The 25,217-nt window shown below is 43.2% G+C and overlaps 1 protein-coding gene across 1 annotated transcript; it reads left to right on the forward strand.

Annotated features, from left to right (window-relative positions):
- Positions 1-720: 720 nt before the first annotated feature.
- On the forward strand, positions 721-16,893 carry LOC139543687 (LIM/homeobox protein Lhx5). Its single transcript, XM_071350002.1, has 5 exons — positions 721-1,834; positions 4,135-4,358; positions 6,051-6,328; positions 14,560-14,725; positions 16,499-16,893. Exons 1-5 carry the CDS (start codon positions 1,662-1,664, stop codon positions 16,843-16,845), a joined length of 1,188 nt encoding a protein of 395 aa, XP_071206103.1. The 5' UTR covers positions 721-1,661; the 3' UTR covers positions 16,846-16,893.
- Positions 16,894-25,217: the final 8,324 nt, after the last annotated feature.

Genomic DNA, 25,217 nt, shown 5'->3' on the forward strand with positions numbered 1-25,217 from the left:
TATACTACAAATGCTCAAACGCAGTTTTAAACCAGCCTCACATTTCCACTAACAACCATTAGCGTCTGCATGATGTTTGCAATGCCGCAACTAACTAAATGATGATCTGGGTAAATATTGAAATTCCCTTCGATTGGTGGCTACTCTGTTAAAGCGGCGGGCGACTCAGCTTTCCCTATTGATGAGGCCCCGCTATCTTAATCCTGTGCATTTCCCTGTAAATAGCTTTCTGCATGAGAAAGGGCCTGCCTAGGTCCCCCTACCCTCCCGTCCCCTCCACTCCACACACACACAGAGGGAGAGACAGATGATAATGCAGGGAGGGTTTTGTAGCATTAGCTCTTGTTCAGCTACTCCCATCGCATCCCATTCAGGGTCATTTAAGGCGGGTATCATGTCATGTAAAGACGGCCCCCTCACTTTGTAGGCCGCTTTAGAAAGGTGTTGGCTAATAGGCATCAACTCCATTAGGTCATCTTGTCAAAGACCGAAGACGAAGAAGAGGTGAAAAGAAGAAAGAAAATGGAAGATGATCCGCAGGTTTTTGTTTTGTGCCTTGGTGTCTATAGAAGCTTCATTTAGCTTTAAATTTGTGGGGATTCAATTAAACCAATCAAAACTTGAATTTCCTCTAAATAACATGTCTTAATTGGCCCAATTGTAACAGAGAAAGATCTTGTTGATTGGTGATATTAGACAAAATGCATGTTTTTTTTTTTTATATGGCCCAGGTAGTTTAGTCTATGTAATTCGTCGGCTGGTGCTCCATTTCTTGAAGCGTCGGGTGGGGATAGTCCCTAAAATCCATTCACCCCAAGAGCTTGATCGTTGAGCTACAGTTGACAAATAGAAAATGGCAGATTGTAGACCTATTTACACCGTTTAGGTCCATTCTATAACAGGGCAGTAACAAAACAAGTGACCAGTGAGTGATATGTTTGCCAAAATATCATGTCCCTCTCCGCAAAGTTACAGTTTATTAGCCTATTTCTGCAAGCATGGTTTATGTTTTGGGTCAACCTGAAGGTAGGCTACCGACCATTATTTAAAGGGGTAACCATGACAACTTGAGTCCTGATTGGCCACCCAGGCACGGGAATTAAGGAGAGCGTCACCCAATCTGAATACGGATGCGCCTGGCGCCCGCAGAGCCGGGCACAGTGATGCGAAAAGTGTCGACGTGAGGTGAGCGGAGGCGAAGAAGTGGAACCTAAAAACAAAAAATGACAACAACAACAAAATAATAATAATAGGCTACAGCCCATGTAACATATTCTCTACAGCGGGGACGAACAGGCTTTCCACGTGTCAATTTTTACGCAGCCCGTCAATGAAGAAGAGGACTATAGGTGCTTTTTAAATTCATATTTTTTCTTTTGGATTCTGGATTGTGACAAGTGCTAGGACAGAACAGGACAGGGGCTTCCAGACCCAGGAGTACAGTAGAGGAACTTCGGGGAGTGTTCGCCTATAGCCTGCCTTTAAACGGTAGTGGAAAGGGGCTTCTCCCCACCCATCCACCCACCTGACAGAACATTCGCGCCTGCTTTGTCCACAACCCCGGAGCCAAGACGTTGCTGCGCGGAGAGCCGCGTGGCCCCAGACCCAGCACCGGAGTCCGCGTGGGAAGGTCGGCCCTCGTTATCCTCCAGACGGGTGGGATGATGGTCCACTGCGCGGGGTGCGACAGGCCCATCCTGGACCGGTTCCTGCTCAACGTGTTGGACCGAGCCTGGCACGCCAAGTGCGTCCAATGCTGCGAGTGCCACTGTAACCTGACCGAGAAGTGCTTCTCGCGTGATGGGAAGCTTTATTGTAAAATTGACTTTTTCAGGTAAGGAGTCAGATTGGGGATTTATGCGAAAAAGCAGGTATGCCAAAAACTCTGTGAACTCACCAGGGAGAATTATAACCCTGCTGCTTCTGAAGATTTGTTTGTCTGTTTTTTGTTAGTAAGTGTCTTAAAATGCTGAAATTGATTGCATGTCACACAATGATCAAAATAGCGCTCGTTATAGCGTCACTCACATAATGAATTAACCATCATGATATTATTCTGTAGGCCTACACATTGTTTCGTGGAAATGGATATGGTTCGCCAAGGCCTACTTCACATGATGGCCTATAATTCACCTATAGGCGAGATAGCCTATCAGTTATTAGAATTGTTTTAGAATGTCACTTCAAATTATTCAATTTCAAGCCTTGCAGAAATAATATTGTAACCACAAAAATCATATAATTATTAGGCCTATATAAATGTATATCATTTCAGAGTTATAAGTTCATTCTAGAGCTCTGAATATCACAAATATATTTAGCATGTTGACAGAACTAATTAATCATAGCCTGAGATGTCCACGTTATCACTCTTTGTCCGCTTGAGTTTTACATGAAGAGGGTGTTTTTTAGAGACACAAAGTGTGTTTTCTGACAATATGAATCATAACCTTTATTCCTAATATTTATTATGACAAATAATATCACTTTTATTTATAAATCAATATTATTGGTGAGGTTGAATATTATGTCGGCTTGAATATTCACTTCTCTTAATTCTCTTCTCTCCATGCACACGGAGGCAGTTGAAATCTATTTATAATATGCATTTTCCTCTCACCTGTACTCTCTGTTTCCACTATTGTTTGGTCCAATAGATTTTAAAACTTAACCATTAGGCCTACACCAGCCGCTCAGTTCTTCAAAGTGGTAATTCAGTGATAAGTGTAGGCCCTTGTTTGTGTACGCGCACTCTCATAGCATCATACCAATTAGTTATGTGTCAGCTTTTTTCCCCCTCCTGTACAAATTGTTTAATGACATGTGAGGCCCAGTATTTAAGCTTTTGTGAAGGCAATGTTGGCCTCAAACGGCCTTGACCATCATATTAGCCGGCTTCCATCCGTGGATTTAAATGGCCGAACAATTAGCCAGGCGAAACAGTAATCACCCTAATGTGGCCATTTGTTGTGTAAGTAGTGCTGTGTCCTCGCCGAGCCGTGCATGTGAAAGGGTACAGTGGAGCGATACTATTGCAAATGGCTGGAGAGAGAGACAGAGAAAGAGAGAGGGATTCTGATAAAAAATAAAGGGGGCTTGCCTCGACCGCTCGCCCCCGTCCTCCCACCCCCCACACACACCCTCAAACACACACTACCTCCAATAATCGTATTATAATTGAAATATTTTCAATTCCTGTATTTGTTTCGTCCTGAGGCGACGCCATGTTGATGAGAGAGATTACCAAATCACCATGAGAGGCGCGTGATGAGGTTTCTGGCTCGTGATGAGGTGGATTAGGCCTATTTATTTCACATCGGAGAGGGAAACACTAAAGTACAATGCATGGTGGGAGAAAAACATAATAAGGTTTCCCATTCCCCATCACTATATGTAGCACACATTTTTTCTTCCAGTGAAACACTTCATTTTCAACTGATTTACCTTGTCGACTTATCCCCGGAAACGATGAGACGTTGAGTTAGGCTGTTATATACTCGCCTGTCTATCCAAATAATACAAGTATATCCACTATGCTTTTTTTTGCACGTGAAGAGGGTGAATGTGGATTAACAGGAGATTTCACGCTAAAATGTTCCTAGTCCGTTTAATCCTCGGATATCTCTGTAGTCTCAATGTGATGACTGTCACTAATACGTTCTGCGTGGGTTTATTGTTAAAAACAAGAATTATGGTATTTCTCAGTCTAGCGCAGGTGCTACATTTTAGGCTATATTATGTATCAAGAGTAGTCTGTTAGATTTTAACGAAAATTATTTCGAAATAGCCTACCCCTTCTTCAATCATGGCAAATATGTAATACAATGAAACAAATGTATAAAATAAAAACAATAAATTATAACTACTATAGAATATATTTAGTCATTGTTGTAAGTGTTTTGTCATTGCGATTTCGTAATTTTCTTGGAACAAACGCTTCAAATCAGGCTACGCGCCAAACCTTCTGCATTGCCCACAGTTGCAAAATTCGTTGTCTAATAGGCATATACATTATTTAAAAAAAAAAGTTAGAACAGTAAAATGTCCATCTCAAATTCATATTTTTTTTGTATGTATTTCTGTGTCGTGGGGATTTCACATCAACCCCCCTCTCCTCTCTCCCTTTATTTTCAGGAGGTTTGGGACGAAGTGCGCGGGCTGCCTCCAAGGCATCTCTCCCAGCGATCTTGTGCGCAAGGCGCGCAGCAAGGTGTTCCATCTCAACTGCTTCACGTGCATGGTGTGCAACAAGCAGCTGTCCACGGGCGAGGAGCTCTATGTCATCGACGAAAATAAGTTTGTGTGCAAAGAAGACTACCTAAGCTCAGGGGCTATCAAGGAAGTCAATTTGAATTCAGGTAGCCTAATTATAGCTAAGGGTTTCAAAAGTGCGTCTACAGTAGACATTCTAGACGGTCTACTAATGTTAGGCTAGTCTAGTGCATGGATACGAAAATATCAATGGTCTGTTGGTCTTGTTCTTGGAAAAATTCTACACGGTTGTCTGAAAATAATGGACCTTTCTTTCTTAGTAGCCTAAGCCTATTTTTCCCCCCTCAAAAATATAAGTGGTATATTATAGTCTGCATTTGTATTTGAAAGCAACGAGCATCATTTAAAGTGGGTTGTTTTTTGGAAGACTGTTTTGGCCACCTACGTTAACTGATTAATTTGTGTGTATTTATTTACTGATCGTTTCAACGTGGGATCCCATCCCATACACGGGGGAATGGTGGAGCATTAAGACTATTTGTGCACGATGAGAAACGCCTTAAACTACTACACGGTTGTATTTGTTGGATTCCTAAAATAGGATAAGCCTAAACCACATATTCACATATGATTTACCGAACTAAAATGCATGAATTCGAAATCATATTGTGTTACTATGCCATTTAAATTGTTTTATCCAGAGCCATAACCTAGGCCTATATCAAGTCCTACAATAGGCCTCCGTCAGGTAATTCAAAACCATGGACATGCATGTCTGCGTGTTAGCTCTGGCTCTGCATTCGTTGGAGTATCGTCTGCGTCCAATCTGAAGTAGCCTAGTCTTGTAGATGTATATGAATTTGGGGATTCTATTCTATATTCTAGCTTACTTTCCCATTTTAGCTGCAGTGCCGTAGGCCTACATGGTACAACATGTGTAGCCTATGGATAATTCGGCTGCAAGTTACTTCCTCGCCTAATAAATAAATATCTCTAAAATGTCGTTATTCAACATGGCCTTGATATTGTTAAAATATTAGGCCTACACTTTGGGGTGTTTGGAACTAAAATGTGCATGTCAACAACTTTCAGAAAAGCTTGTGTTTATGGGGTTCTCAGGCTCCCATCACTGCCATTCGATTTTGTCTTTAGATCAACAAGGTGAGGAATAACATTTGTATCCTGGAAAGACGTGACATTGAATTTGACCCCTCGTTGGGTGTCTGTAGCTGCAAATGTGAACATACTGACATTCTCGCCGCCGCAATGGGCCGTGTATAGGGCATGTGTAGCCTAGCGTTTGATGATGTTCCCCAACAAAGCATCTCCGCTTCGCTGAATGCATCTGACCATAGCTCAGTCTTATCAATGCTATAAATTCCTGTCAGATGAATGGCTCAAACAGCCCTCCCCTCGGACAATGACATGCTGTTATCGTGCGACGCAGCGGGTCCTTGGGGATCAGCCTAGCCCCCTTTTTTTGTTTCACATTACATGCATAATTTCTCTTTCATTATCTCGATCGCTTAGGTCACACGCGGGCAGTGTCGAGATGGTTACACCTGTTTTATTTGTGAAGATTTAAACTGGTAAATCCAGGTATTTAGTCTGTTTCATATTGGTTACATTGGCAAAGTGTAGGCTATTTTATATATGTATATATATATATATTATATATATATAAGGAAGTGAAAAGGGCTTCCATATTTGTATTTTGTGAGGCGTCATTGTTCCACATATTCTAGTTTATTTGTGATTAGATAAGCTACAGCAATAATCTAGTAGTAGGCCCCATGACACCTCCGATTGAAACCTTTCCATTCTTTCCCGTCCCCCAGTGTCATCATGCACAGACAGAAGTTTATCGCCGGACCTCCAGGACCCGATACAGGACGACACAAAAGAGACGGACAATTCCATGTCCTCAGATAAGGACATGAACAATAACGAGAATGAGGAGCAGAATTCGGGCACGAAGCGGCGAGGACCGCGGACCACCATCAAAGCCAAGCAGCTGGAGACGCTGAAGGCTGCCTTCGTGGCCACGCCGAAACCCACACGACACATTCGGGAACAGTTGGCCCAGGAGACGGGACTCAACATGCGGGTTATACAGGTAGGAGAGCAGGCTAACTTGAGCATATTCATTGCTGGTTGATGCAGAGCCTGGTTTTTATTTGGACAAGTTAGAATTCCTATTATAAATAGAACAGAACTCGATCAAATAGAATAGATTAGAAGCTCTGGGTTGATAATGTTGAGTTTTCAGGTCAAATTGAGAAATAACGTTCTGTGGTTTTTCTCTTTGCTTGTTTGATGAGCACTGCTGAGTTTTGGTAGGCTACATGGTGTAGACAACATTCGTGATGAATTAGTTAGAATAGATCGAGATTTAATTAAAGACGTACTTGACAAAGTGAGAGTGAAAAGAATGTCACAACACAATGTAGGTTAATAACAGTTCGGAAGCCAAAGGTTATTTGAATGAAGTAGACCTATCTTTGGAGGGAAAACGTCTTTGGTAAAAATAAATATGAGAAAAATAACAAGACACGTTCAAGTGAAATGCTGATTGATAAATCCATAAAATCAGCTCGAGAGTTAATGGACCTCCCTCCCCGGGAAATGGAATTGGGTCTAGAAACTACATTATGTATTTTTTGTTTGTGATATTTTTTGTAATAGTTTGCTGCACTATCAACTGATCAATTAATATCATTAAGGTTACTATTTCTTAAGATTGAGTTGTGGTTTTCTTTATCTCTTATCAATTTAAGATTTTGAATAATCAGACATTAAATTGGCAATTTGACCAGTCTATTTATAGTCTATTGTAGCCTATTTGGACTCCTGTTTGATAGGTTTGGTTTTTTTAATTAAAGCAAAAGATAAATTATGATTTGAATGAATTTGAATGAAAGATGGAAGACATTCGTTTCTTAATATGACATATTGTATTTGCTGTTGATTTCTCATTTATTATTGAAGCAAGTATAGTACCCGGATTGCCTGCACAGTATGTGCATGTTTAAATATGTAGCATATCTGTAGCCATAGGCCTTCACATTTTAGAAATATAATGCACTGTTAATGCTTTTAACAGCCAATAATTGAACAATAGTGTCATTACAAAAAAAGCCCACAGCACTGCACACAAATACTGTAAACAGTTGTATGTTAACAGGTGCACATGCCAACCAAGACAATTTAGAGGTTTAAATGAGCAGTTCTGGTCAGTCAAGGAAGTATCAGGATTTTTCACTTCCTGAATTGACAAATTAAAACTGAATTGACCTCAAACCCTGTTAGGGAGATCTGATGGTCCTGTGACAACATGTGAGATCATAGTCATTGCTAATGAGAGAGTAATAACATTACTGTTTACCTTCTTGAAGTGGAATATATCCTCACTGCTACCAACCACACTCAGATCTCTAGCCTTTATGTCATAACCACACACATGCACACACACAAACACACACTCTCGGTGTCTGGGTTTAGACTGTGTTAGGGTGATTAGCACCGTCACTGCCAGCTGAGATGTGGCTTTTTGTGTGCTTACAGTAATTACCACTGATTTCACAGATTTACATGCTGTATACCGTACACCCCCCTCGCTCCTCTGTCCTCACTCGTTTACTGCCAGACAATCTCTCCTCTCAGACCAGGCCTTGTAGCATCTTCTCACTTTCATGTCTCCACAACACTGTATCGATCCCATTTATCTCTGATTAGCAACAACATAATGCACTGTGGTATACTGTACAGTGCATTCGGAAAGTATTCGGACCCCTAGACTTTTTCCATACTTTGTTACGTTTACAACTTTATTCTAAAATGTATTCAATTGTTTTCTCCCCCCTTATCAATCTACACACAATACCTCATAATGACAAAGCAAAAACAGGTTTTGATTTTTTTGCAGATGTATAAAAAAAATATATATTACATTTACATAAGTATTCAGACCCTTTACTTAGTACTTTGTTGAAGCACCTTTGGCAGCGATTACAGCCTTGAGTCTTCTTGGGTATGACGCTACAAGCTTGGCACACCTGTATTTGGGGAGTTTCTCTCATTCCTCTCTGCAGATCCTCTCAAGCTCTGTCAATTCGCTGCACAGCTATTTTCAGGGCTCTGGCTGGATCACTCAAGCACATTCAGAGACTTGTCCCGAAGCCACTCCTGCGTTGTCTTGGCTGTGTGCTTAGGGTCACTGTCCTGTTGGAAGGTGAACCTTTGCCCCAGTCTGAGGCCCTGAGAGCTCTGGAGCAGGTTTTCATCAAGGATATCTCTGTACTTTGCTCCGTTCATCTTTGCCTCGACTAGTCTCCCAGTCCCTGCCTGGTACCAGGTTTCCTCCTCAGGCCAAAGAGTTCTATCTTGGTTTCCTCAGAACAGAGAATTTTGTTTCTCATGGTCTGAGAGTCTTTAGGTGTCAACTGGCAAACTCCAAGCGGGCTGTCATGTCCCTTTTACTGAGTCACTCTACCATAAAGGCCTAATTGGTGGAGTGCTGCAGAGATGGTTGTCCTTCTGGAAGGTTCTCCCATCTCCACAGAGGAACTCTAGAGCCGTGTCAAGGGCCTTGGTCACCTCCCTGACCAAGGCCCTTCTCCCCCGATTACTCAGTTTGGCCGGGCGGCCAGCTCTAGGAAGAGTCTTGGTGGTTCCAAACTTCTTCCATTTAAGAATGATGGAGGCCACTATGTTCTTGGGGACCTTCAATGCTGCAGAAATTATTTGGTACCCTTCCCCAGATCTGTGCCTCGACACAATCCTGTCTCGGGGCTCTACGGACAATTCCTTCGATCTTATGGCTTGGTATTTGCTCTGACATGCATTGCCAACTGTGGGACCTTATATATTTTTGCTTTGTCATTATGGGGTATTGTGTGTAGATATCTGAGGAAATGTTTGTATTTAATCAATTTTAGAATAAGGCTGTAACGTAACAAAATGTGGAAAAAGTCAAGGGGTCTGAATACTTTCCGAAGGCACTGTATATAGAACCAAGATGGTGGACAGTTACATCACCCCCCCAAATGTTTGTTTTTTTGTTTTTTGAATTCTCTAAATACTTTCAATATTATTAATTTCCATGTCGGCTCTATGCCTGGAAATGCCCTTGTTCGGAGCAAAAGTATACCGTATTTCAAAATTTCCAAAAAAGTATTTGAAATTCTGGAAATTCTGGATATTGTTGTTAATTTAAATGTAGTGATATCTGACACTTCTGTCTATAAAAATACACATTTCATATTTTGTTAATATTAATAAGATAAATATTCTTTAAGCCTCAAGGCAAAATATGTTAAAAAAAAGCATGAGATTAGCTATAAAACTGCAAGGGGCCCCTGTGAAACTCCTCTACGCCACTGACAACCGCAAGTCAACATTTGCTGCAACCAGCTACTGTCAACAACAAGGTGGAACTCTCAGAATCAAATTATTACATCAGTTCTCAATGCGTATGAAGACAAGCTTGACACACTGCCTGTCACCAAGCTATCCATGCATGAGTATGTCCTTTCTGATGCTATGGACATCCAGTTGAGCTTCAGTTAGTTTTCAGACTTGATTTACTCGTTTTTATTTCGTTCGAATTTTATCAAATCATTTCTATTTCGTTTCAGTTTTAGTTTTCGTGTTAGAGACAGAAAGTAGCCTATGTGTGGGAGGTTAGGAGCCATTTATGTCATGAGGCCTATAGTTTGCGTTATTGTGGAATGTTACTTCTTGCCACTGGGGGGCAGTAATACCTAAAGTGAGGGGTCAGGTCATAGGTTTGGTTATGTTTAAGTTATAAATCAATCTTAATGTGACTTAGATTAAAAAATATAATTATTGGTTGTCTGACTCAGATTCAGACATTTCTGCCGCACCGTTCAAAGCTATGGCCATCTCTGGTTGTTGTTGGTCAAGGGTATTCACTTGCCTGTTCTGTAATAACTTGATAGTCTTGACTATGTTCGCCCCATTGACAGTTACGACGAGTAGGATCTTCTCCTCTGGTATGTCCCATGCTTCCAATGTCCAGTCAATTACCTCTCTGGTGTGTGGATGCTAAATCCAATGGAGCTTGAGCAACGCATGCTGTGCCTTCTTGGAGGAGGGGTGATAGAAGCAGGTGATAGAAGCAGGTTGATATGTACAGAAGCAAAAGCCGGCAATCCTTTCTTTATCCATCCGTCTACACACAGGGTTATTTTCTATGCCTCTTTCAGAATCTCCTTCACTTTCTGGGTTGCTGTATCCATTTGCAAAGCAATCAACACGTTTACTCTAGCAGCGCCAGGAGTTCTAAATTTGGGATCAAGTGTTTGGTTGAACTTTCTGAAGGCTGGCTCATCGTACAGTCTCATGGACGTGCCAGACTGGATCAATAAACTAACCAGTGCTTCTTTCTTTTTTTTACTCCTTTGAATTCGGTTGCCATGTTTCTGCTCTTTTTTATTCCAACTGCTAAAGTTGATTGTCCTACCGTTGCAATTTGCGTGCAGCTACTAAGAGCTGGTGGCTGTCTCACGTTGTCTTAATCCTGAAATGGTTTGTGTGATTCTTTGTGGCCGCTGTTCAGTTTAACTTTGAGGTTGGGTTTTCCTTTTTACACTGCACAACAATATAAATGCAACAATTTGAATGATTTTACTGAGCTACAGTTCATATAAGGAAATCAGTCAATTTAAATAACTTCATTGGGGCCTAATCTATGGATTTCACATGACTGGGAATACAAATATGCATCTGTGGGTCACTGATAGCTTAAAAAAAAGTAGGGGTGTGGATCAGAAAACCAGTCAGTATCTGGTGTGACAAAATTGATTGTGTCCTGTGAAATGTTGTTCCACTCCTCTTCCATGGCTGTGCAAAGTTGCTGGACATTGGAGGGAACTGGAACATAGTTTCGTACACGTCGATCCAGAGCATCCCAAACATGCTCCATGGGTGACATGTCTGGTGAGTATGCAGGCCAGAACTGGGACATGTTCAGCTTCCAGGAATTGTGTATAGATCCTTGCGACATGGGACCGGCCATTATCATGCTGAAACGTGAGGTGATGGCGGTTGATGAATGGATCTCACCAACTGTACATTTTAGAGTGGACTTTTATTGTCCCCAGCACAAGGTGCACCTGTGTAATGATCATACTGTTTAATCAGATTCTTAATATGCCACACTTGTCAGGTGAATGGATTATCTTGTCAAAGGAGAAATGCTTGCTAACAGGGATGTAAACAAATTTGTGCACATCATTTGAGAGAAATAAGCTTTTTGTGTGTATGGAAAATTTCTGTGACCTTTTATTTATTTCAGCTCATGAAACATGGGAACAGCTACATGTTGCATTTATATTTTTGTTCCGTGTATCTCTGTTCCACACACGCTGCTGACACTACAATACACTTACTTTTGTCCTTTCCAGCAATGTACTCAAGACAATCCCATACAGGGCTTTACCTTTTGCTGTCGCCAATGTTCACGCACACGCTCCACGCTCGCCCTCTTATTTCTTCCCTGTTAGCTATTGATAGCTAGTGATAGTGATGCACAAGCTAGTCCTATTTGAAACCGGCATCTCCTGGCAGCATTAACCCACCAGTTTCAGAAGCATGAAAACCCCATTAGAAAAAAAGCTTGAAAAACCCATTACCTTTTTTAGCCCGAAGTTTAGAATTTAAAAAACTAAAACTAAACGTAATTTGATGTTTTTTATTTTAGTTAGTTTTGCAATCAAAGATAATAGTTTCAGTGTAGTTTTTGTTTTTTAAATGTTTGTTTTAGTTTCAGTTTTAGTTTACTATAATAACCTTGAGTACCTCATCACCCCATATCTTCCACCAACTACTGATCCTCTGACATTCTGCAAGAAACACAGTCACACATATCCAACACCGCACATAGTTGCTGCTGAGTACCTATATACATGTCCCAGCATCCTCCGCAGCTGTGGAGCAGCTTTTCAGCATTGCAGGGCATATCTTCAGACCAGATCGCTGCTCAATGTCTGACGAGCATTTTGAAACCCTGATGTTTTATTATTAAATGTAACATGGCATCTTGTCATCTTTCATGAGGCACCGATGTAAAGCTTAGGCTGCATATTTGGAATTAAAAAGTGAAATGATATGTTTGGTAATTCAAATTAAACGAATAAGTACATTCAAAACTTTTTTCAAATACGCCCAAATAATACTACTTTTTTTGTTGTTGAAAATACTGTCTTTCAAATACTTCCAAGGATATGTATTTGTAGTACTGGCAATTACATGCTAATGCTTTCCAAATGGTATTTTCAAATACATTCCAATATTCAACTACTTTTTTCCCCTAAAAAAATCTAAATACTTGTTGTGAAATGTATTGAAATACCTGAAACAGTATTTGAACCCAGGCCTGGTATGTGTGTGTGTAGTAATCCCTAAGCAACGCTCTCTCAAGGGGAGCGAAAGCATTTCCATAAAAATGTACCCTACAGTTAGACTATTGTTCTCAATAGGCAGGTGTCGTCTTTGCTAGGAAAAGCATGGAGAGGAATGCCTAAGTGGTTTTAGGTGTTTTTCTCTGTGTTTTTTTGTTAATCTCCGACACAGTGGGAATTGTGCCTCTGGTGTAGCCTAGCTGGTGTTAACATGTATTATTATGCAGCGCCGATGCAGAGACAACGAGCAATGTGTTATGTTTTTAGAATGCAAAGTAAGTCCTCCATATGTTGACATATTTCCTCTTCTCCTTTGTTCCTGTACAAAGACAGTTTATTTGACTCCAAGGAGGAGTGACGACTGTGTTTAATGTCTCTGCTGTCTCAGTTGTGTTGTTGTACTGAGGCCTGTTGAGGCACATGGGAAATAGGGACCTATAGAAATGAATGTGTTGCTCTGTGCGTGTTCCTTTGTGTTGCTGACTGATTCCTTGATTTTATTGGACCATTTCAACATATACTGGCATCCATATCACTGGTTACAAAACAGCTCCAGTGTGATTTCTGTTTCTTGGACATGGCTGGGTGTTTGTTGATGGCTATGGTGTCTCTCTAACGCCTGAGTCCTGGTTGGAAGTGAACCTCCACTCTGCCTCTCACATTCAGCCATAGTCCTCAAAGTGGAGAGGCTGAATATCTTATTTGAATGTGTCTGGGTTGGACGTTGAGGTAGAGACAGTGTCCATCCACATTTGTTAGTTTACCCCCACTGCCTCCACCCCACATGATCCATATTCCTTATATCTAAGCAGAGCCTTTTAATTCTATTAAGTTATTTCTACAGGCGATGTGCCTAAGAAGAGCTCTTTTCTATACCGGTCTCAAGACAGCAAAAATAATATATATATATTTTTTTTTTTAATGTTGTGGCAGAGCATCGGGGACTACTTTTGAGATAGAAAATTCATCAGGGACCGACCGGTCATAATATCAGAACACAACTCCTACTTTACAGTGCGATACAAAAAGCTGACACGCAGTTTTACTATGACTTCTGTGGTGCATGGCCGAACTAATCAAGTTCGGTGCACTGGGAAACATTTTAAAGGCCTCCCTCTTGTCATCAAAGTGAACATTTTGCAGTTTTATTAGCCAATTTCCTGCAACTCTACACATTTTGCCTTTGGGCAGAGAGAAGATTCTGTAGTTTTAAATCTTAAAATTACAGTGCATTATGTTCAAAAGAAACATTTTGAGGAGTACAAGAAGAATTGAGTTGAAAAAAATGTATCATTGATGTTGTACAGTCCCTGTGAAATGCATTTGGCACATCCAAGGGCTAAGAACACACTGTGAATGATTAACATTACATTGTATTGCACTCCCTAAACTTTTCCCACAGATCCCTTGTCCAAAATTCATTTCATCTGTTGTAGCTAGCAATACTCATTACACTACAGAATTCAAACTCCTATATGAGCATAACAAGCCCAGTTAAATAGCACTCCAAGTCTGTGAAATGAACAAAAACAATTAAGGTCTGAAATGAAGGTGGATTTAATTTGATGGTGATTTGATTTAGATGATGATTAGGAGTGGGCCTTGTCATTTTAACTACCTTGTAGTTTTTCCATTTTCTTTTTGTGTTGTAACGCTTAATGTGAAATGGATAAGGAATACATCTGGTGATCGTTACTGTCCATTCTAGACAAGTAATGGACTAGAAATGAAGTTAGATTAGATATGACTTTGATTGCGACACTCTGTGTGCTTGACAAGCTTGTGTAAAAATGTATTTTTTTTTCGTCCATCATTAAAATAGTTTCACTTACTTTGATCTGATAACAATCTTAGATGCTTCTCTGGGTCCTAGGTCCTTATAGACGTGATGTGATCTGATAACTCACTATCTCTTTCTCTATAGGTATGGTTCCAGAACCGTCGGTCTAAGGAGAGGAGGATGAAGCAGCTGAGTGCTTTGGGGGCCCGGCGGCACGCCTTCTTCAGAGGGCCCCGGAGGATGAGGCCCCTGGGAGGACGACTGGAGGACCCAGACATACTGGGGCCTGGGGCCTATGGATACTACACAGGTAAGATACACTCACTGTTTGATTATATAGTGGTAAAATACACTCGCCGTCAATTGCCTTACGTCAGATAGCACGAGGACTCGGTTGAGGACTGTGCAATGCGTAGTAACGCCGTCACCTGTCGCTACGCACCGCTGACTGTTAAAGCTCACAAGTGATCTCTGGTGAAGATTTTAGTGACATGGTTTTCGTCAGGTCATTGCTCGCCTCTGTGCTGCCCAGCTCTGTCTAAACTGCAGGGAGACAAGGGTGTTGACTGCTCGTCAAGTGGCCTACTGGAACAACATAGACGATTCTGAAATATAGAAAAGTCAAATGTTGAAATCAAGACATAGAGCATTCCGGAATGGGCTGAAGTGAACAACCACAGAATTCTAAAAACAAAAAGCATTTGTCAGTTGATTACCCCAGTAGTACAAAGCTGAAGAGAGATGTTGCTGAGGAATCAGTCATACACTGGACCATAGCAGCCTCCATCCACAGTAATAAAAGGGAGCCTTGAAGGATAGAACGGGGAGGGAGGGAACGAGGGGAGAGGAGGACAAAACCTTAATCTCTTGCTTCTGGCTCCCTCCGTTCTCAGCATGCCTCTTCACACCCTTTTGTGCCTTGGTGGAGCCGGGGAGCCTGCTCTACTGTATTAGCAGGACTACTCCTTCCATCCTTCTGTTCCTCTACCACTGCTGCTGCTTAGAGAGGAGGCTGTGTGTGTGTGTGTGTGTGTGTGTGTGTGTGTGTGTGTGTGTGTGTGTGTGTGTGTGTGTGTGTGTGTGTGTGTGTGTGTGTGTGTGTGTGTGTGTGTCTATGCGTGTGCATGCGTACACATGTGTGTCTCTCTCTGCCCCTCCCCGTTCCTTCCCCCGGCCGCCCCAGGAGCAGGTTGATTCTCAAGGTCTGTCGTAGCTAGCAGGGTTCTGTTTGTGCGACTCAATAATTAGCTTGTTTATTGTTTTGTTTTTTTTTTGTTGAATTTTTTTTGGATTTCATTGCATTGAAAGTGGATTTATCCTTCCCCTCATTAGCACAATTTGTAACATAAGGTTGGCGCACTGCTGATTTAGTTATGTAGAGGGGAAACGTTTCTTTGTCAAGTTAGGAACAAAGCATGATGAAATATTGATTGTCTGTCTGACTACATTTAGCTGATCTTGAAACAACGTGTGTGCTTCCCAGATTGTTGATTTGGGTTGGATTAGTAAGAATGGTTGTTTAACATCAAACCGTACACTAAACAAGACATTATTGAATTTGTGTTTGCTTAGTTATTTTTGCTCTTTCCCTCTGTAGTACTGAAATAAGAACCCGCTCACACTTAAAGCTAAAGTGTGTGGCGTATAACTGAAATGTAGACTCGAAAGTGTGATTTTCATTTCCTTTTTAAAAGTTTAGGCGCTTTGAACAATAAAATAAGAAAAACTATTCAAATTAACGGATGAGTGTCAGGACTCAAAATTGTATAAATGTGGGACAAAAAAAGGAGTTCCCGGGTGAATGTTAGAAATTTAGCTGTGTTTTGCTCTTTCACTTTTCAGCTATAACAGGGAACTAAACCATTCTCCTCCCCTCCTTGAAATGTTACTTAAGCTACTCAATACTGCAATTCTATTAAAAATCTTGAGTCTTTATGCAGGTCCGTTTTTTAAAAGTGTGTGAAATTCCATTTCAGTGATTTTGAATGTAGCTGTATAGATTGTTTTGTCTGTGTGCTGCACAATGAATTAGATGATTTGTTTTCTATTTGAATAATCGTATCTCCCCCCCACCCCCCCACAGAGTACCAGGGCGACTACTACGGAGGAGGGGGAAACTATGACTTCTTCCCCCACGGCCCTCCCTCCTCTCAGGCTCAGTCTCCAGCAGAATCCCCCTACATCCATGGAGGTGCCATGGAGGGCTCTGTGTCAGCCCACCACCCCTCTGATGACCAGAGGTTCACAGACATGATCTCCCATGCAGACACCCCCAGCCCCGAGCCCGGCCTGCCCAGCTCCCTGCAGCCCGTCCCTGGGGAGGTGTATGGAGGAGGGCCCAGCCCACCCTTCTCCCTGGCTAGTAACTCTAGCTACAGCGCCCCCATGTCCCACCCCGGACAGGAGATGGGAGAGACCACCGTCTGGTAGACTAGAGGGGGGGCGTCTGGATCTGGGATCAGGGTTTGGGGGGTGGGGTGGGTGGGTGGGTGGGTGTGAACTTCCCAGTCAATTCAGGAGATGAATTTGAAGACGTTATGAATGAGTTATTATGAATTGAAAAGTGCCGTTTATGTATTTGTTCATTGGGATTTTGAATTGGCTTGCTGAATTGATGGAATGTCCCCCCCCCCCCCCCCCCCTCGACTCTGATCCTGAAGGACTGAGGATCCGGGAAGGTCGGCTTTGCTGGAAAAATATGAACTTTGTGGTACTATTCGCCGCCCCATTCAGCCCTGGATTGTAGTAGAAATACACCCCCACCCACCTCTGGGAACCATGAACTGGGATTGAAAAGAAAAAAAAACATGCTTAGGCGGTTCCTCTCGCCCCCGTATCTTCCCCTCTCACTCCGAGAAGCAGTGGAGGTATCCATTGCTGGAGACTAAGGACACTTGATATTGAAGAGAGAGATCCAGAAAGAATACAAGCCAAAAGGGACGTTTGATGTATTTTATTTTTTGGTTTCAGAACTGTCTTGGTTTTTCATTCTACTGTTTCTTAAAAGGCACAATGTTGTAGGCCTAACTGGTCAGTTCCTCTTCTGCGTAATGTTTGACTCGTTCTCCTATTGTAATATTGCTTCCAATACAATGCTCAAATACAGACAAATACAATTTTCTGTGTTTTAACTGTTGCTATGTACAACCTCCTTTGCTTTTAGCTTCACTGCCACTAAAATAGAGCAAAGCCGATATCGTCAGGGGATTCATTTGTGGCAGCCATGAAACATTCTGTTATTAGATAAAGAAATGCTCATTGACAACATTTATGGTGACCCTCCGGTAGACTCTGAGCCACTGTACTGCAGATCTAAAAGCCTCATGGTGATATACATTACTCCTTCTGGAATTCTACCCAATACACACGGCACATTTTCACCCACACATTCGTCATCATTTTGACCGTCAGTTCTAGTGATGTGTTCTCGATAGATGCTCTTGCTGTTCTCGTACATGGTTATTCAGAACACACACATACACAAACCACTCATACATATACACACACAAACCTCTCTAAATCAAGGCCCCCTTTATATCCCTCACTCCCATCCAGGCACCCCTTGTCAGTCCCTCTCTCCTCCTCTACTTTTCCTGGCCTTCCCTTTGTTACTGTCCCTTTAAAAAAAAAAAGAAGCATGTTTTAATGGAAATTATTTTTAAAAGAACATTGATGCCATAATGGAGAATGTCCTTCAGCAGCTGAGGTCTCCTTCTTCAATAGGCAGAAAACAAAAGGAGGGGCCAGACAACATCTGTGACTTGCTACCGTGTCTGTCTGCTTGGCAGCCTGGCAACCATCGCCACCTAGTGGCCAGATAGGAACACAGTGTCTCCGCCAGCCGTGTGTATGTGTTTGTGTTTGTGTTTGTGAGAGAGAGAGAGAGAGAGAGAGAGAGAGAGAGAGAGCGAGAGCGAGAGCGAGAGCGAGAGCGAGAGAGAGAGAGAGAGAGAGAGAGAGAGAGAGAGAGAGAGAGATCCTTAGCACTTGGTTTCAGGCACACATGCAGCCAAAATGAAGGACAACAACTTTGCCAAAAATGACAAGTACACTATCTGGGCAAATACCACACACACACACACACACACACACACACACACACACACACACACACACACACACACACACACACACACACACACACACACACACACACACACACATACACATACACACACACACACACACAGAGAGAGTAGAGATATCAACAAATGAAGTTATTTTCTAACTGTTTCTATACAGTAGGTGAGCCTAGTTGGCAATGCAAGGCTAAGTATGAGGAGGATAGATAATAATACAATGCCGTTATATTTCAGGAATACCTTTCACAACCTGTGTTTTAAAGATTAAATGCTAAAAGTTTGTATGCAGGGCCATGATGTTTACCACTTCAGCATCTACCTGAATACTGTGTTTCTGTCTAGGTCTCTCACTGAAGAACATGCCCTTGTAGGAGTAGGAGTTTTACCGCTGTAAAGACTTCACGGTCATACCACGCTATTCCAACATGGCCTTTGGTACAATCAGAGAAACACAGTCAAGGTCAGTTCATTCCATTCAGGCATGACAGTCAGATGTATTCGCCTGTTATTATTTCCTGAATTCAGCTCTGTACCCATCCAGCTATCTCTTGGCTTTGCAGAGGTACAGACCGCACCGTTACGGACTTCCAACAACGTAACGCATACCATCTGTTCCCTACGAGCTATCACTCCTATCCTGTTACTGAAGTCATATTTTAGTCGCCCTCTCCCTTTGGACTTTGTATGGGACGAAAAACAAGGAGGGAGTGTCTTGTTTCTGTGAGAGAGAGCGAGAGTGACAGCGTTGGGTTGGGGGGGTTTTGTGCCAATGTAAATACTACTGATAATAAAACACATCTTCTCTTGCACTATGTTCTCTCTTGCTTTATCAAACCTCTGTTTGATACAAGGAATGGAGTCGCCCAAGTATTACTCACTGACCCGAGGGGATTTGATTCTGTTTGGCCCATGGATTCTACCATTCCCATTGAAAGAATAGTAGCCCCACCTTTGCCCTATTACTAACACCTATCCAATCCTTTCGGATCCACACAACTGCATAGGGGGTAGGGGGTAGTTTGTGGACAGGGCCTGAGTCTTACCAGATTTATCATCAACCGAATTCTCTTCCACCTGCTCAGGGTACAATTTGTTCCTAAAGGTACAGGTCTAGTAGGATCGGTGTACCCTCCCCAAATCGTCACCTGATCTATTAGGGGGAAAACCACAAACCTGGCCTAAGTCAGCATCTAGAGGGTATTCCATCCCACTCTTAATGGGCTCCGATCTTATCCTCCTCCCCCTCCTTCCTCTCTTCCACATCTTTATCCCTTCCTCCGGCTTCATCCCTCTCTCCATGGGCCCAGGTGGACAGGGTGGCCCAGGTCTGCAGTAATTTTCCCCCTGACTGGTTTTAATGTAAGGGGTAATGTGAGAGGAGACAGGCTCCGCACACACACATATACACACACATATACACACACACACAACTCCCCCCTGTGGGAGTCTGGAGCAAGCCGCGATCTACACACACACACACGCCACAGCAGTGAACGTGGTCCTCACCCTCCGCTGGTACATTACCAGCATCCCTCCGTTCTCTTTATTTATTCCTCCTTCACTCCTCTGTTTTCTCCCCTGAGCCTCTCCCCTCCTCTGCCTAGAACACAGGCCTGTATCACTCCATCTCTCAGAAAGGGAGGGGGAGAGAGAGAGCTGAGGGGGGAGTGTGGGAGAGAGCAGAGGGGGGTGGGGTCGTGTGAGAGAACTAGAGAGGAGAGAGGGGGGATGGAGAGAAAAGAGATGGATAGAGGGTGCATAGGAGCTAATAGGAAGCAGCTGATTATATAGGAGCACAAACACAAACAGTGCTGTATATACACACACACACACACACACACACACACACACACACACACACACACACACACACACACACACACACACACACACACACACACACACACACACACACACACACAGGGCGTAGAGGCTGACCTGCTGCACAGAAACAAACACCTCGAATAACCTTCACCTTTCTTTCACCCAAACATCAATTGTTTACCATGAACAGACACACACACACACACACACCAAAGCCCATTAACACAGTACTTCATTTGTAATGGATTTCCTTGCTCTGCTGTTTTGGGAGAGAGCAGAGGAGGTGGCCTGGTGGAACTGCTATAAATCACCTGCTTGTTCCCTTCCTCCACCCAACTTTCCCTCCCACCCCTCCCCCTCTTCAGCCCCCATCAACACGGCTACACTGGGGTTCCCTGTCCCTAACCCCTCTCTCCCATCATCATACACACACGCCGGTGGATGTACCCTTCTCTTACTCCCCTCTCTCATCTCTGCCGCCTGGAATGGGGAAATCCAATTACCCTATGAAGAGAGACACATCATTAATTACACACACAACTTATACACACACACACACACACACACACACACACACACACACACACACACACACACACATACAATAAAAATGTGTCTCACTGAAACACAAATATGTGTAAACAAACAAACCAACACTACTTCCTCATACACAGACAACAAAATGTAGATTCAAAGTAACGGTCAGTGTAAAGTCTGATGGTGTATCTAGCACCATCGTTCTGAGACCTGTCCAACCCTTTCAGGAGACTGATCATGAAGTCACAAAGGTACAGAAAGTTCAGATAGAAATATATTGTGTGGAATGATTGTCATGTAAAATAGGCAAATGTGTTGGCTACCGCATCTGCAATGTTCTGAACGTTTTATCTCATTGAATACTCCCTAGATCTACATAATATGCTTAGGGGGATAGGGGCTAGCTAGCGGTGCATTTGGGATGGGGTGTAAGCAGGGATGGACCGCAGCTGGTACTTTTCAGAATGGGCTAGTAGAAAATGTGTTTAGCTAAAGTTTGGCTTTGACAAAATCGCATGACACAGAATACCAGCCGGGCTAGTAGATATTGCGGTCTATGAGCCCGGCTGGCCACTGCCCAAAATCTTTACATTCCATCCCTGGGTGTAAGTGGGCTGGATGATTGGGCAGTGGCACGCCCCATGATTGTAGTGTGCCTTCAGTTCCCCCTGGAGGCCACAGAAAAAACAACAACTTAGAGACATCAGTAAATGCTTGAATCTCTCCCCGAGAGAGAGAAGGTAACACACTGGCTTCCATTGTCACACCACGCCAGCCGTCAAGGACAATAAGGTCATAAGGTCACCACGTATCTTACAGTCTTAACTCAATAACAGGCTGTGTTCTGCGGCATTGAACAGACACATGAAACAGACAATGTCGAACTGGCAAAGTCCTTTTTACAGTCAAATAGTCGATGAACAGTTTGCATACTGCCCCATTGAAAGGCTGGTTATGGCACACAACTCCATCACCTCAGACACCCTAGACCCATTACAATTTGCATACCGCCCCAACAGATCCATCTTAATTGCACTCCATACTGCCCTGACCCATTTAGATAAGAGGAAAACCAGCTCAGTCGTTCAACACCATTGTCCCCTCTGAGCTCATCACCGAGCTAGGGACCCTGGGACCGAACTCCTCCCTCTGCAACTGGATCCTGGACTTCCTGACGAGCCGATCCCAGGTGGTGAGGTTAGGCAACATCACCTCCGCCACGCTGACCTTGAACACGGGGGCCTCACAGAGGTGTGTACTTAGTCCACTCCTGTACTCCCTGTTCACCCGCGACTGCGTCGCCAACCACGACTCCAACACCGTCATCAAGTTTGCTGACGACACGACGGGGGTAGGCCTGATCACCGGCGACGATGAGCCAGCCTACAGGGAGGAGGTCAGTGACTTGGCAGTATGGTGCCAGGACAACAACCTCTCACTCAATGTCAGTAAGACCATGGAGCTGATCGTGGACTACAGGAAATGGTGGGGAGGGGGGCGAGCACGTCCCCCATTGACATCGACGAGGCAGAAGTGGAGCAGGTAGTAGATAGCTTCAAGTTCCTCTGTGTCCAAATCACCAAGGACTTCAAATAGTCCACACGCGCGACAGCGCCTCTTGGCCCTCCGGAGGTTGAAATGATTTGGCATGAGCCCTCAAATCATCAAAAAGTTTTACAGCTGCACCATTGAGAGCATCTTGACTGGCTGCATCACTGCTTGGTATGGCAACTGCACCGCCCTCGATCCCATGGTGCTACAGAGGGTGGTGCGGACAGTCCAGCACATCACTGGGGCCGAGCTCCTTGCCATCCAGGACCTCTATATCAGGCGGTGTGAAAGGAAAGCCTGGAAAATTGTAAAAGACTCCAGCCACCCAAGCCATTGACTGCGACCTCTGCGACCTCTGCTTTCCGCACTGTACCAGAGCTACAAGTCTGACACCTACAAGCTCCTGAACAGCTTCTGTCCCCAAGCCATAAGAGCGCTAAATAGCTACACAAACTATCTGCATTATCACACACACACACACTCATACTGACTATACAAACATACCATATACGCTGCTGCTACTCTGTTTATCATATATCCTGATGCTTAGCCACCTGACCCCTGTACAGATCTACCCCCATCCCTCCAGTAAGCCTACACATTGTATATATGGTATTGGAACTGACCCTGTATATAGCTTACTTACTTACTTTCTCGTGTTCTTCTCATTTCTACTTCTCGTTTGTTTTTGTTAGACTTGACTTAAAGAATATAATTATAATTATAGTACTAGTGATATTGATTACTGTATTGCTGGGAAAGAGTAAGCAAGAAAGGCATTTCACTGTACTTGTGCACGTGACAAAAACTGTAGGGTGCTCTGCTCTGTCTCTTCACAGCTGAAGCATCACTGTAGACAGGACAAGGAATGAACTCACTCAAAGCCCACCACTCCAATGTACTTTACTCACGATCTCCTAGGAACACACATACTGTAATGAAACAGTATTATGTTCACACCATATTGTGTTGATTTCAATATGGCGGACAGAGAAAATAACCCGCAACAGCTTGTAGAGCTCTCAAGTGTTACTGTGACAATATTTTGGAACAAGAGACTGCAGCCTAGGCTCCTTCACTCACTTTTTTCCTCTTTGGCATCAGGCAGAATAAACAGCAGACTACACTGAGTGTACAAAACATTTCGAACATCTTCCTAATATTTAGTTGCACCGCCTTTTTCTCTCAGAACAGCCTCAGTTCTTCAGGGGGATGGGACTCTACAAGGTGTCGAAAGCGTTCCACAGGGATGCAGGCCCATGTTGACTCCAATGCTTCCCACAGTTGTGTCAAGTTGGCTGGGTGTCCTTTGGGTGGTGGCCCATTCTTGATACACAGCGCGAAGCTGTTGAATGTGGAAAAACCCTGCAGCGTTGCAGTTCATCCCACACTCAAACCGGTGCGCCTGGCACCGACTACCCCTCCCCGTTCAAAGGCACTTCGCTCAAAGGCACATCTTGTCTTACCCATTCACCCTCTGAATGGCACACATACACAATCCATGTCTTAATTGTTACTTAAAAATCACTCTTTAACTGTTCTCCCAACCCTTCATCTACACTGATTGAAGTGGATTTAACAGGTGACATCAATAAGGGATCATAGCTTTCACCTGGATTCACCTGGTCAGTCTATGTCACGGAAAGAGCAGGTGTTCCTAATGTCTTGAACTCATAGTGTATATTGTGTTGGATTTCAACATGATTGACAAGAGAGAAAACCGAATTGGCTGTACTCTAGTAACTCTCTCCAAGCCAAAAGAATAGGAAACACACAAAGGACACAGTATTGTGTTGGATTTCAGCATGGTGGACATAAACAACCAACACACACACACAGCTTTTATGGACGTCCCAAAAGAGAGTGCAAACATTTCTGGTTTCACAAGTGCTGTGATGGTGAGCACTTCAGACCACTCCTTGTTGCTGTGTTCATGGTATAAAACAACTATTTCAATACTGTTAGTTGAAAATTATCTGTATTAAATTGGGTTATGTACCTGGAGAACATAATTCTATCAAATACATATCAATATTATACATTAATATTAGCAGATGACAGCCCTGGTTTATACCCTGTCTAAAGTACGAGCGCATGGTACTGTTCTAGGATCAGTTTCTGGTGACCCAAAACCTAAACTCAACCTTTATACTCTAACATATCCCAACTGACTCTGGACCAGTTCTAACAGGCAATTCTCCCAGCCTTTTGGCAGGTCGAAAATCAGCACTGGTGACCAAGAGGTAAGCATTAGTGGTCAAACGGATAGGAATCAGAATCTCAATACTGTGGTTTAAACAAGGTACCTCCTCTCCTCATTTGCACTGATGTGGAAGCATAGTAGAGGTGAAAGCCACATGGCGGACTAGGTACATACTTTCACTCTTATATTCATTCACCTTTATTCAACTGAGTAGGAGAGGAGATGAATTAGCCATCAATGCAGATGAAGGAAAGAAGACGAGTTGAGGAAGCATCTTAAGACTTGCCAGGTGGCCCCTCAGTCCTTAGTCTTGTATGGGTCTAGTTAGTGGTAGTTGGGGTGATCTGTGAGAAGGAACTGCTGCTTTCTGCCCCCTGGTGGCGCTGGGCTGGAATGGCACCCTCTGGCTGGAACCCTCTCTGCTCTTCTCTCTGCCCGCTTTTCTACACACTGCACATACAGAGAAGGGTGAGAGGGATGGCAGGCAGTGTGTGTGTGTGTGTGTGTGTGTGTGTGTGTGTGTGTGTGTGTGTGTGTGTGTGTGTGTGTGTGTGTGTGTGTGTGTGTGTGTGTGTGTGTGTGTGTGTGTGTGTGTGTGTGTGTGT

This window comes from Salvelinus alpinus, chromosome 18 (assembly GCF_045679555.1).
Source record: "Salvelinus alpinus chromosome 18, SLU_Salpinus.1, whole genome shotgun sequence".
In the NCBI taxonomy this organism is placed as follows: domain Eukaryota; kingdom Metazoa; phylum Chordata; class Actinopteri; order Salmoniformes; family Salmonidae; genus Salvelinus; species Salvelinus alpinus.

Coding starts and splice junctions, on each gene's coding strand:
- LOC139543687 (XM_071350002.1), top strand. CDS start 1,662: ATGATGGTCCACTGCGCGGGGTGCGACAGGCCCATCCTGGACCGGTTC. Junction 1,835..4,134: donor TGTAAAATTGACTTTTTCAG/GTAAGGAGTCAG, acceptor CTTTATTTTCAG/GAGGTTTGGGACGAAGTGCG. Junction 14,726..16,498: donor GGCCTATGGATACTACACAG/GTAAGATACACT, acceptor ACCCCCCCACAG/AGTACCAGGGCGACTACTAC.